The following is a 12,099-nucleotide window of genomic DNA, read 5'->3' on the forward strand; positions in this document are numbered from 1 at the left end:
GCAAGATACTTAATATCTCTGTGCCTCAGCTTCCCCGTTCATATAATGGACACAGCCACGGTGCACACAGCAGAGGAACTGTGAAGGTGAAATGGGTTAATGCCTCTAAGCCCTCCAAAAATACTGTTGGTGTATGATGTAAGAGGAGGCCCAGCAACAAGCAGAACAAAACCAAAGTGGTGCCATGGTGACCCGGAGAAGGTGTGGACTTGGGCTGGAAAGGGCGGGAGGGATGATCAAGGAAGGCCTCCCTGGGGAAGTGGCATTGAACCAGGAGCCAGGAAGAGGGACCCTGCTAGAGAGAATGATCAACACAAAAGCCATATCTGACTCATGACTGAAAGAGGGCACAGAACGGCCAGATACCTTGGCTCTGGGTTGCCAGGCGAGAGAAAGCACGCTGGTAGTTCCAACCCACTCTTCTGCTTCAAGAAGCCCCCCAGAATTTCACTCTGCCCTCACCATCACCGCGGCCAAACATCCAGCCTGACCAGCTTACTTCTCTAAGGGCCCAGTGTCAGCAGGTACCAAGGGGGACACCTGTGGCACCCACACCTGACCTGCTCCTGTATTCTGTGCTCCCCCACCCCCTTCAAGGGTCCTCAAGAGGTGTCAGCAGGACAGGCTGGAGCAGAAGAATCCACGGCTTGGGTCTGCTGTCCATCGCAAGGTGGGCCCGGCTTTCTTTCACGTCAGCTGCTGAATCAGACTTGGCCGTGACAGGCGAGCACACGCACACCACACCAGTGGCATGTCTCACATGTGTCTCCTGTCTCCGGGCTGTGAGCAGTCAGTATTGACGCCGAGCTTGCAGAGTGGCGGTTACAAGGCAGGCACCATGCTTACAGATCACCCAAACTTGAATGCTTTTCCCAGCAGAGGTCTACAGGGCCAGCCATGGGCTTCTCCTGTCCTTTCTAGCTGCCTGAGCAGCCGAAGAGACATGCAAGTGGGCGGCTGTCCGTACCTCCCTACCCCGCATCTAGCTGGCCTCCGGATTTCCTACGCCACCCGTTCTGTCCCTCTGACCCCATGGGCTGACCTTACTCCCAGCCTGGCCAGTTGGAGCCCCGAATCCTGCTGACTACAATGAGCACTGTGGAGCAAGCACTGGGGGCGGATGAGAGGGGAGACTCTGTTCCTGCTGGGGCTGCCGCGAGGCTGGACCATGAGCCTGGGACAGCTGGCAGACCTCCTGCTCTGGTGCGGCACCGGCAGGCCAGGACTCCATGCAGAAGGGCCTGGAGGCACCCAGTGGCTTTTCAGGTCCAAGACCAATAAGGCCTCTGCTTAAACCAGTCTGACCGGGTTCCTGTCACTTGCAACGGAGAAGGCCCTGGTTAACAGAGACCGACACAGGGTCTGCTTACCTCCGGTGCCCGAGGAGCCTCTGTGGTCAGGAGGCTGAGCCGTCCTCGTAACTGGTCTCAGCTGACCACAGGGGGAGGGACTCACCACCTTCGGTACTTGGACAACCCCTGCATGCCTGGAAGCCCCCTTCAATTCGGCAATCCAGGCTCAAGTGCTCCCAGCATCCTACAAATAAGTGGTCACCTTCCATCTGCTCACATACTTCCAGGGCCAGCGAACTCACCACCTCTACAGACTGTATTTCATGTAGCTCTGATTTTTACAAAGCTCTTCCTGATGCCGGCAGCCCAAGCTGAACAGGGCTTACCCTTACTACAGAGAGAAGGCGGAGGAATCACCTTCCATCATGGCTGTATGCCCTGCGGGGCCTGCCTTGGCACTGTCTTCTTCCCTGAGAGACTCAGCACCAGCCACCCCAGACCCAGGACATGGCTAGGGACCCCCATGGCTGAGGGCAGTGAGGGCCACAGGCTGGCTGGGTAGCTCATGTCCAGGGGAATGCGAACCCAGCCTCCTTCTTAGTAACTCAAAGTGCTCCTAAGAGAGCCGATCTTTAAAGTGTCAGCACTCCCAGCAACGGTGAACAGCTCCCCGGAACCCTGGAGCCAGCATGTCTGGCTCTGTGGCCTCGAACTAGCACCTGACCTCTCCGAGCCCTGGCCCCTAGAGTCAAGTGTCACAGGGTCACTGTGAGGATTCAGTGAGGTGACACACATGAAGCATTCCGTACAGTGCCTGAGACCTGATATGTTTATATGGGCTGGCTGTTGTCGTTGGCATTTTCACTAATCACAAGAAATATGCCACACGTGAGGAGCATGGAGTTGGGGCTAGCAGATCTGGAGACCACCACCACCACCACCAGCCCAGCTCTACTGCTCACTGAGAGAGGCTGGCCCAGCTCTGCAGCCTCTGAGCCTGCTTCCCACTCAGGTAGAAAGCAGCTGACCGCCCAGGAATGCAGGAAGGTGAAATCTCAGAGCACTCCAGGCTCACACCAGGGCTCACATCAGGGCTCTCCGCCTTCCTCCTGCAGCAGCTCCAGTGGGCAGTGGGCTTACAGAAAGGAACAGGCAGGGTGGCACCTGGCAGGCCCCAGCAGCTGGGCACTGAGTGGAGGGGAGGCGTGCTTCCCTGGGCTGGAAGGGACCTCAGATGCTCCCCTTTGAACAGCTCCTAGCCCAAGGAAGAGTCCTAGCACACTATCATGCCAAGTGGTTGCTGAGGCCCTAACTTACATGCTCCTCAGATTCGAGGTAATCACTCAGGTACCCATTTCATCACAGGGCAGCTCTGGGGATTAGAATATTCTTCCAGAGGTGAGGGAGCTCTGGCCACATCCACTTGGGACAAAACTTGCCTGGGCTCTAGTCACCTGGGCTCTTGCCAGAGTGAGAGGGGCATGAAAGAGAGGAGGCTGACACAGCAAGGCCTGTATCCCTGAGCACGTCTGTGGGAACACAGGTACACGAGACCCCATCGGGGTCTCAGTTCACATCTGCAGCCTAGTGAGCCGATGGGGTGCATGTGTAGTGGCGGGTCCCATGCCAGATTTTAAGTGGCTGTGTTCAGAAGCTGGGTGGGGTGGTGTTAGTTCCAGCCTGCCCACCCACTGGCTGTGTGACCTCAGACAGGTGACCCTCTTGGGACCTCAGCCCACCCATCCATACAGGGGGGTAAGAGTCCCTACCCCCAGGAGGTAGACAGGATTTACAGCATGACAGGCTTATAGGGCAGTGCCCAGCACACACTAAGCGCATGAGCCACTGACTGCTCTGCACCAAACTACCTGCGGGGTCCTCCTACAGCCTGAGCTCCTGGAAGCCGCTTCCCCCTTTGCTCTGGGCACAGCAGGCCCAGCTGCCACCCATAAGCACCTCCTTGATGGTGGGCTCCAGGCAAGGCTCTTGGTCCCACTACCTCTAATCCTTGTCAAGCCCCAGGAGACAGGAACCTCGTCTCCATCTTCCAGGTGTAGCCGGTGAGGCTCAGAGAGTGCAAGGAGTCGCCATGTCGCTGCAGCTGATGTGTGGCAGGACTGGGGCTGAAACCCTCCTGCCTCTAGCTCCTGGACCCCCATGCTGCCTCCGGGGCTTGTGAATGGCAGGTGGCCCCAGGGATGCCCCTCCCTGCCGACCTGCCTCCGTTCTCAGGTCTCTTGTTTTGTTTTTCCTTCCCACTCACGGACTCCCTTGCCCACTTTGGGTGCATCATTCAGATCCTCCATGTATCCTTCTGAGGGGGGCTGAGGTCTGTGTCAGGGAAAGCTTACTACTGGGAGGGGCTGGGAACTGAGCCCTCTCTTCGAGGCTGGGTGGGCCCAAGAGGCAGGTGTTGGGGGGCGGAGGATGTGGGCAAGGGTAGGGGGCTGGGGAGGGAGGTGGTGAAGGCTGAGCCAGGAGGGAGGAAGCCTGGTGCTCTGTAACACATTCTTACAGCCCTGGCGCCTCCCTGGCGGGCAGGGGCAGGTTTCACACAGAGTCCACTGGCTCCTGCCACTGGGGGCCAGCCACAACCACTCTGCCCCACACCCCACAGGGAGCCAGACTTGCTGCTGACTGTCCCTCCATACTCTAGACCAGCGTTATCCACGAGCATGTTCTATGGCGACCCGACTGTTCTTGATCTGTGCTATTGGCATGGAGGCTGCATGTGGCCAGCGAGCACCTGCACCATGGCTAGCATGCCAGAGGACCGGGATTAGTGTTAGTTAGCTTTAATTTCAGGCACCACCTGTGGCTGGACCACAACGCCCTAATGGCACAGGTGACCCTAACTTATTCTCTGAGCTGAAGGCAACAGCCGAGAAAAGCCCGCCAGGATTGCTCATGGGTCTTAATGAGCTTATTCCAAAATTCATGTGAAGAAAACCCATCAAAAACAGCTGAGACGGTTTTTTTAAGAGAACAAAAGAGAAGTTTTGCCCTAATAAGAAAACCCATGAAACCCCAAGTCTGATGCTCATGGAGGAATGGGCCCTCTAACCGTTAACGTGGAGCTTCTCAAGGGTCTTCGTTCTGTTCACTGACCTGTCCCAGGCCCCTAAACACTGCCTGGTGCATGGCAGTTTTATTCAGCAATAAATATCTGCTGAATGAATGAAAACATCCAATTCATGTAGGAATTAGATGGAACCTCTAGTCAACGAAGAAAGGACAGGCTGGTGAATAAACTGGAAATAACTGGCTAATCTCTACAGAATGATAAAAGTTGGATCCCTCACCTTGTATGGTTCTCCAAAACAAATTTCAGCTTAAAGTCCTAAAGAGCATGCAAATATACTAAAGAAAATATTTTAAAACTATCTAAATGATCGGGGCAGAACTTCTTTTAATTTTTATTATTATGATTTGAGGCAGAGCCCCTTTTAATTATTACCATTACTATTTATCATTATTGTTTTTAAGTAGCCTCCATGCCCAGCGTGGAGCCCAATGCAGGGCTTGAACTCATGACCCTGAGATCAAGGCCTGAGCTGAGATCAAGAGTTGGATGCTTAACTGACTGAGCCACCCAGGTGGCCCCATGGGCAGAGCCCCTTAAGACAAAACATGAAAAGCCAAAGAAACTAAACAAGAAAATACTGATTAATTTAGCTGATTAAAATTAAAAGCTTCCTGTAACGGCATGATGACTGTGCTTAATGGTACCAGATTATATACTTGAAAGTTGCCAAGACAGTAGACCTTAAAAGTTCTCATCACAAGAGAAAAAAATATTTGTAACTATGTGTGGTGAGGGATGGTAACAACTTATTGTGATTACTTTGCGATATGCATAAAAATGGGATCATTACACTATACATCTGAAACTGATGTTATATGGCAATTATCCCAATTTAGAAAACACCAAAAGTTAGAAAAAACTTTTGTTAGGTGAAAGAGCACAAAGTTAAAAGATGTATATCTGAGAACTGCTGAATTGTACACTTCATGAGGGTGAATTTTATGGTATGTATTGTGAATTATATCTGGAACGAAAAAATTTTTAAAAAGAGAAAGAAAATGTTTGCAATTACAAAGGATCGGTATCTAAGACAAAGTACTACTAGTAAATCAACATGACAAATAACCCAAGAGAAAAATGAGTAAAGAAAATGAACTGAGGGCACTGAGCTTGCTCAGTCAGTAAAGCCTGTGACTCCTGATTTAAAGGTTACAAGTTCTAGCCCCATGTTGGGTGGAGAGATTACTTAAAAAAGAAAAAAAAGAAAAAAAAGAAAAAAAAGACTCATGTAGGTGCTCCATCGCTCCATTTTAGACGTTGGGAAACAAACTAAAATGACCAAGAGACAACTATTTCTACTCTTTGATGGGGAATGGGGAGATAACACCGAGTATGGCCAAGCACGTGGGAGAAAGACCTCTCAGATCCAGCTGCATGGAGGGGAAATGGGTAGAGCCCCCGTTTAAAGACTAAGTTTTCCATGAAAAACGTGCCTACCTAAGCCTTCATGATTCCACTTTCAGCCAGTTTCCCTAATGGACTCTCTTGGGAGTGTATGTAAAGGAGAGATCCACACTCCTTGTCATCTGTGGTAATTCTGAAGAGGTTTGGAAGCAAGTGGCCAGATCAATACCATGGATAGCCACACCAGCGACCACTACACAGCAGCAGGCGGGAGGGAGTGACTCGTGCACAGCGATGTGGGAGATAGATCTCCAACAGCAAGCCAGGCGGTGACATCCCAGCAAGATGATGTCCATAACCCCAGGCCCCAGCACCAGCAGCCAACACTTGGGAAGGACTTATTTGGTGCCAGGTGCTGCTCCCAGCACTTCATATACGTGCTTACTTACATCTCACACCCTGTGGGGTGGACACTATTGGGCTCAGCCCCACTGCACAGACCAAAGGCCAGGGTGTGAGCCCGGGCAGTCTGGCCCTGGGGTCGTGCTCGGAACCACAGCTGTCTGCAGTTCCTAAAAGTGCACACATGCTCAGAATAAAGATCCGGGAGGAGAGGTTCCAAAATGACAAGAGCCAAATGGGGAGTGTTATCCTAACTGGAAGGCTTTCATCTTCCATGGGAACGTATGCAGGCACGGTGCACATAACTAAAAACAGAGCTAGAGAGAATCTACACGGACCAACACTGGTTGGCTCAGGGACTGTTTTTTCTGGCCTCCCCGTTGACACAGCTGGGACCCCCACATCAGGATGTCCCTGGAGACTGAAAGGGACAAGGTAGGCCTGGACACTATGGGAGCTCCTGGGTCATTTCAGCCCCCGCCCCAGGAGAGCATTGCCCTGGCTCTCAGATGACCTGGGAGCTGGCTGTGCCCAGAAGCAGGTGAAGGCAACAGACTTTTGGGACAGAGCTCAGGATGGGCTCAGCAGGAGATGACCCTTCCTGCTAGCATGCTGCTCTGGCCACAGCTCCTGCAGTGGTGAGGCTGTCCATCCTGCCATGAACCATGGGCTGATGGGAGTCTCAGGAGAGAGCACCTGGGCAGATGCGAGGTGTTTGAGACTCTTAGTTCTTAGCTAAGTGAGGAGGCTCGTGACCCAGAGTCCCCTCGCTGCTCCCAGGTAAATGTCCTGTTCCCTATACCCATCCTCTGGGACAGGCCTCTCTGAATCCCTGAGACAGCACAGCACTTCCATTTGTACCAGGGATGGCTCAAAAGTGCCCCCAAGTCTCCCTCCATCTAGAAGAGGAAGCAGGGAGCAGGGAAGGGTAGCAGATGTGTCAGTGACCACCAGGCAGTCTGGCCATGCCCCCAACCTTGGAGGAGTCAGCGCCAGGCTGACGTCTGATGAACCCCTAATCCCAGAGGCCCCGTCAATGGAAATGATGTGAAATATAAGGTTTAATAACCAGAGCCTTCCAGCGTCCCTTCCAAGGGAGTGCTCAGCTCTCCTCCCCTTCCCTTGCTATTTTTGGCAGTGCTAAGAATAGCCTGCTTTAAATACCAGTCTCCCTCCTTAAATCTGCTGTCAGGACTGCCCCCACAGCACCTTTCTAGAACTCCTGGTGGGTAGTGGCCACTCAACAAGACCCAATTCACACACCTCCCGAAGGACCTTGCTGAGATTTCTGTTAGCACCAGGTTTATCTGTGTCCTGCTTCCCCCATGTGTGCCTCTGAGCCTAGCCTGCACCTGCCCTGAGAGATCTTGCTCACATGTAGGCCCCATTACCTCCTTCCCAAAGGCCTTCATGCCGCTCATCATCCACCAAATCCAGTCCAAAACCCTGAGCCTGGTGTTCATGGCCAGGCACGTTACACAGCACGGCAGCCTTCACATTCATGTTTTCTGAGAAGCTACTGTGTGCTGGGTACGGGTCTAGGTGCTGACAGGGCCCTGAACTCCTATTCCTGCTTTGTCACAGAGAAATACTTCACTTGGCTGCTGCCCAGCTCATAAGCCTCTGTTCTCCCTGCAAGGGCCCTTGGTAGGGGGCCAGGCACACCACTCACCAGGCTCCAGTCTCTGCTATGATGGCATCGGTGTGCCAGCTACTGCTAGGGGCCCTGTTGGCGCAGTGTCACACCCTCACACACAGTCTTTTAAACCCTTGGTGCATGCAAAGGCCCTGGAGCATGAGAGCAAGGCCTGCCCTGCTCTTTCCCGTGGGGCCAGCAGGCACTCACTTGTTGAAGAGGTTGAGGCCGATGCGGTAGTGCCTCTTGCGGATGACATCGTTGCTGAAGGCGGGTGAGTCCCAGCTGTTGCGAGTCTCCTTGTGGTAGGTCTGCTTGCTGAGCGTCTGCTCCCGTAGGCTGTCGCGGGACGACGACTCGGAGCTGCAGTTGATGGTGTCGTTGGAATTGGACGTGCTGTTGATGCTGTCATTGTCGCCATCTGAGTAGTCAGACTCGGACTTGCTCTGCCTATTGGCTGAGCCGTTGATGGCCAGGTGGCTGTCCAGGGGCCGGGGGGGCCGGGGCCGCAGCTCGGGCTCCTCCCGGGGAAGGCCTTTGGGGGGCCCGCCCAGGGGGCCGTGCTTGGGGCTGCCCTGCGGCCCACCCAGGCTGCGTTCATAGGCGCCCTGCCTCTTGAGCGAGCCGCGGTCCGAGCGGTCACTGAGGTCCACGGAGCTGTCGCTAGGCGGCTCAATGGTGAGCAGCGGGAGGTGCTCCACCCGCAGCCGCTGGTCCTGCCGCTCGAGCGACGGTGTGCTCCGGCAGCTCGTGTCCGTGTCCCCCTTGTTGTCCTTGTGAGCCAGTGCCCAGTAGTCCTGCACAGCGCCCCCGGTCCGCAGCCGCAGCTCTGACTCGGTGCTGGGTGGCCGGTGCCCCGCCTGCGCGAGGGGCAGGGGCGGCGAAAGCTCCTCCTCGTCGATGTACAGGGTGACATCGCTGTACGAGGCTGTCATCTCGTCCAGCTTGTTGTGGTCCACACCGTGCAGGGCTGGCTTGGGCTCGGCATCCCGGGCCCGCCCCGCGTCAGGGGCTGGCGCCTCCTCGGTGTGCAGGCTGCGGCAGTTGAGGGCGTCATCGATGGACTCAGCCAGCGACTTCACCTGCCGCGAGAAGGCATCCTCCAGCTCCGTGATGGCGTCCGCGAAGTCGCTGGACGGGGCAGGGGACTTGAGGGTGGGTGGCTCGCCCAGGTCGCCGCACTCCGCTGGCACCAGGGCCCCCAGCTGAGAGCCGTCATCGGTCACAGACACCTGCTTCCCTTCGAAGTAGGAGCTGTGCACCTTCTCTGGCCCCTCGAAGGAGAACTGCATCCTCATGTTGGACAGCACGATGCGGCGCGACATGCGGTTCTCTGACATGGAGCTGCGCAGGCGCTCGAAGTTCTTGTTCATCTGGTACTGGCGGAAGGCCGTCTGGATGGTGCGGGCCGCATGGCGGGTCACGAGGCGGCCCCCATACTTGCGTTCTAGCATCTCCACCTGGTGGGAGGGACAGGACAGTGAGCGCAGCCAACGTGCTGGTGCAGCACCATGCCCACCTACACGCGTGCCCACTGCCCAGCCCCACAGTGGCCCTGTTTGGGAAGGCCTCAGCACATCCCAAAGCTGGCCATGACAACCTTGCAAGGTTGTGCAAAATAGGGGTTTCCCGGGTCAAATAAGATGGAGAAGCTCCATGTTGAGGTAAAAGTAAGAATGTTATCTGCAGGACTTCCCAGACCCCGCTCCCAAACTTCTCTGGCCACAGAAGCCTTTGGTTCTAGTGCATCTTGTGGCCTGTGGTTTAATGAAACATGGGAGATGCTGGAAGAGGTGGAGACAGCCCCTCCAGAGAGGAGGTACCTGACACCCGAGCAGGTTAAGAGGCCTGCCAAAGATTTCAGGGAGATCCTGGGTGCTGAGCATTGCTGCAGGCTTCTGGACTCATTTCTTCTTCACAGCATTGACCATAGCCTCTTGTCAGCTGGGCGGGGTGTGGGGGTGTGGTATGTTGCTGAGTTTTGGGGAGGCCTGAGAGAATCACCTTACTGGGGGGAGCAGCTTCAAGGCCAGATGCCTGGGCTCTCATCCAGGGCCTACCCCTCATTAGCTATGCTACTCTGAGCAAGCCTTGGAGCCGTACACTTCCTGTTTCCTCATCAGACCTACCTTGTCGGACCATGGTGAGCCTCTGATGAGACAGATGCAAAAGCTTATTAGCACATGCTGAGCACAGGGCCAGCTGGGGCTAAAAGACCCTCAGCTGCATTCCTGGAAGGTGTTTAGTTTATGGGGTCCCCAGCTACCTGCACTGGACAGATAAGGAAATTGAGGCCCAGGAAGAGACCCAGCACACAGCTGGAGGCTTCCAGACTCCAGAGCAAGCACTCACTCTGGAACCACAGGTCCTGATGAGGCAGAGATGGGGCAGGGCTGCAGGCAGGTGGCATGGCCTGGGACTCCCCTGTGTGACACACAAGCCTCCTGAGACCCTGAGGCTCATGCCTGCCCTCAGTGATCTAGGACAACCCCATGGGGTGCTCCCCAAGCCTCGCTCCTGAGTGAAAACATGCCCATAAGGTAGGAATCAAAGAAAATTCAAGATAAGGAGCTGGCTTCTCCACTGATCTAGGGCTCTGGGGTATTGGGCAGAGGGGGCACCTAGTGTGGGGTCAAGAGAAGTCTAAGGTCCTCAGGAGTAAGGCACACTTGTGCCAGGGAGGCAGAGCACCACACCCTGCTTGTCTAGATCTTACCTACATAGTCTGAGCCAGGGAGCACCCAAGAGCTGGTAGCAGAGAGGGATAAGGTCCATGCCCTCAAGGAGCAAAGAGTTTGTCCAGAACAGACACATATACCTAAACTGAAATAAAACCAAAAAGACGCTGAGCAAATCCAAGCTCCAGCCCGAGTCAAGGGTGAGAGAGTCGCTCAGGGGCGCCACGGGGTGACGGGTACACAGCTTGGAGCCCCACACATCCCAGTACAGATTCTGGTCCCCTCGCTTCCCGGCTCTGGGAGGCCACTCATCTCAGGGATGCCAGGTCCCCCCAGGCGCTGAACGTGTCAACTCTCTGGGGCCTGCAGGAGAGGGAGCAGCAGGCTGGCCAGAGTGGCTCCACTCATGGGAAGAGCAGCTAGTGTGTGTGAGGGGGTGGGGTGGATCAAAACCACTTTCTGGGCCCAGAGTCAGCCAGGGTGGGTCTGTTTTTTCTCTTGCCCTGAAGTTACTGAACACCATCCAAAGAGATGACCTCACTTCCACATCTGTAAGCAGACTTTGTTTTTTTGGGGTTTTGAGTGGAGCTCTGGAAGCCAACGGGGCTGATAAAGGGCCCAAGGCTGAGCTCTGGGAAGCCATCTCTTCTCTGCCCTTCTCTGCCAGTAGCCTGGTCCCCTCATGTCACCTTTGGCGGTGGGGTCGTGGCACCAGGGCCACTGGCTTAGGCCCAGGGCTCACTTCAGGCCTCTTTCTCTTCTACTGACTTTGGACCTAGAAAACCAAAAAGCAATCCTCTGTTTGTCTGAGTCTGGCTCCCCAGATCTGGGGGAGGGGTGAGGAGGGGAGAGGGGGGACTCTGGAAAGGCAGGAATGGGCTCTGTGTTGTCATCAAAGCCCTTCTCAGTCCCTCCTTTTTGGGCTTCCCTGGAGGACACAAGCTGCCCCAGGCCTGCCCTGAGGCATCCCCGCAGACTCACCATGGTCATTCTTCCTTCTGGGCCACAACTGACCCAAAACACCATCTGAAAGTTTACTCGGGTGCAGGGGAGGGAATCCAATCCAGGTGAGCATGTGCTCACCTGCTGCATGTCACCCCCCACCCAGTACTCACAAGACATCCGGTCTGCAGAGGGGCTCTAGGATCCCCACGTCTCAGAAGACAGAGGGTCTGGGAAATGAGGTGATGTGGGGCTGACCCTGAGCCCTCACCCTCTCTTAAAAGGAGACTTCTCAACAACGGGGGAGGGATAGGGAACAGAGAGGAACACCCTTGCACAGAGCACACTGCCACCTTCCGATGACTCAGGACTCCTGGGCCCATTGATAGGAAGCTGCCAGAAGGTGCAGAAGGGCTCCTCCCCTCACTCAACAGGACTTGGCATTACCACCTCGTGGAACTGGGCACCTCACTTTCATCTGGCAGTTCCCACGTACTCTGTCCTAGTCCTACTCTTGCACCTGGGGCTACTGCCTCCTGGAAGGCCCCTTCCCTAAATACTCAGTTCTAATGGCACCTCAAGGAGGCCTTCCCCAGCGTCCTTATCCAGTGCTGTCACTTCCTGCAGTCTCACCACTTCTTGCCCCTATTTTATCATCTCCGGAGTTTGTATCACACTCAGGAATTAAACGGTCTTTATTGCTAACTTGTTGGTAGGTCC

General features: G+C 55.0%; 1 protein-coding gene across 13 annotated transcripts in view; it reads right to left on the minus strand.

Moving 5' to 3' along the window:
• Positions 1 to 12,099, minus strand: part of IQSEC1 (IQ motif and Sec7 domain ArfGEF 1) — a 379,425-nt gene that overhangs the window by 30,303 nt on the left and 337,023 nt on the right. For all 13 annotated transcript variants that reach the window (XM_077857658.1, XM_077857665.1, XM_077857666.1 and 10 more), the window contains one exon: positions 7,970 to 9,219. In XM_077857658.1, the coding sequence (XP_077713784.1) occupies positions 7,970 to 9,219 (1,250 nt within the window). The remainder of the gene's footprint in view (positions 1 to 7,969; positions 9,220 to 12,099) is intronic.

This window comes from Canis aureus, chromosome 19, assembly GCF_053574225.1.
Source record: "Canis aureus isolate CA01 chromosome 19, VMU_Caureus_v.1.0, whole genome shotgun sequence".
Classification (NCBI taxonomy): Eukaryota; Metazoa; Chordata; class Mammalia; order Carnivora; family Canidae; genus Canis; species Canis aureus.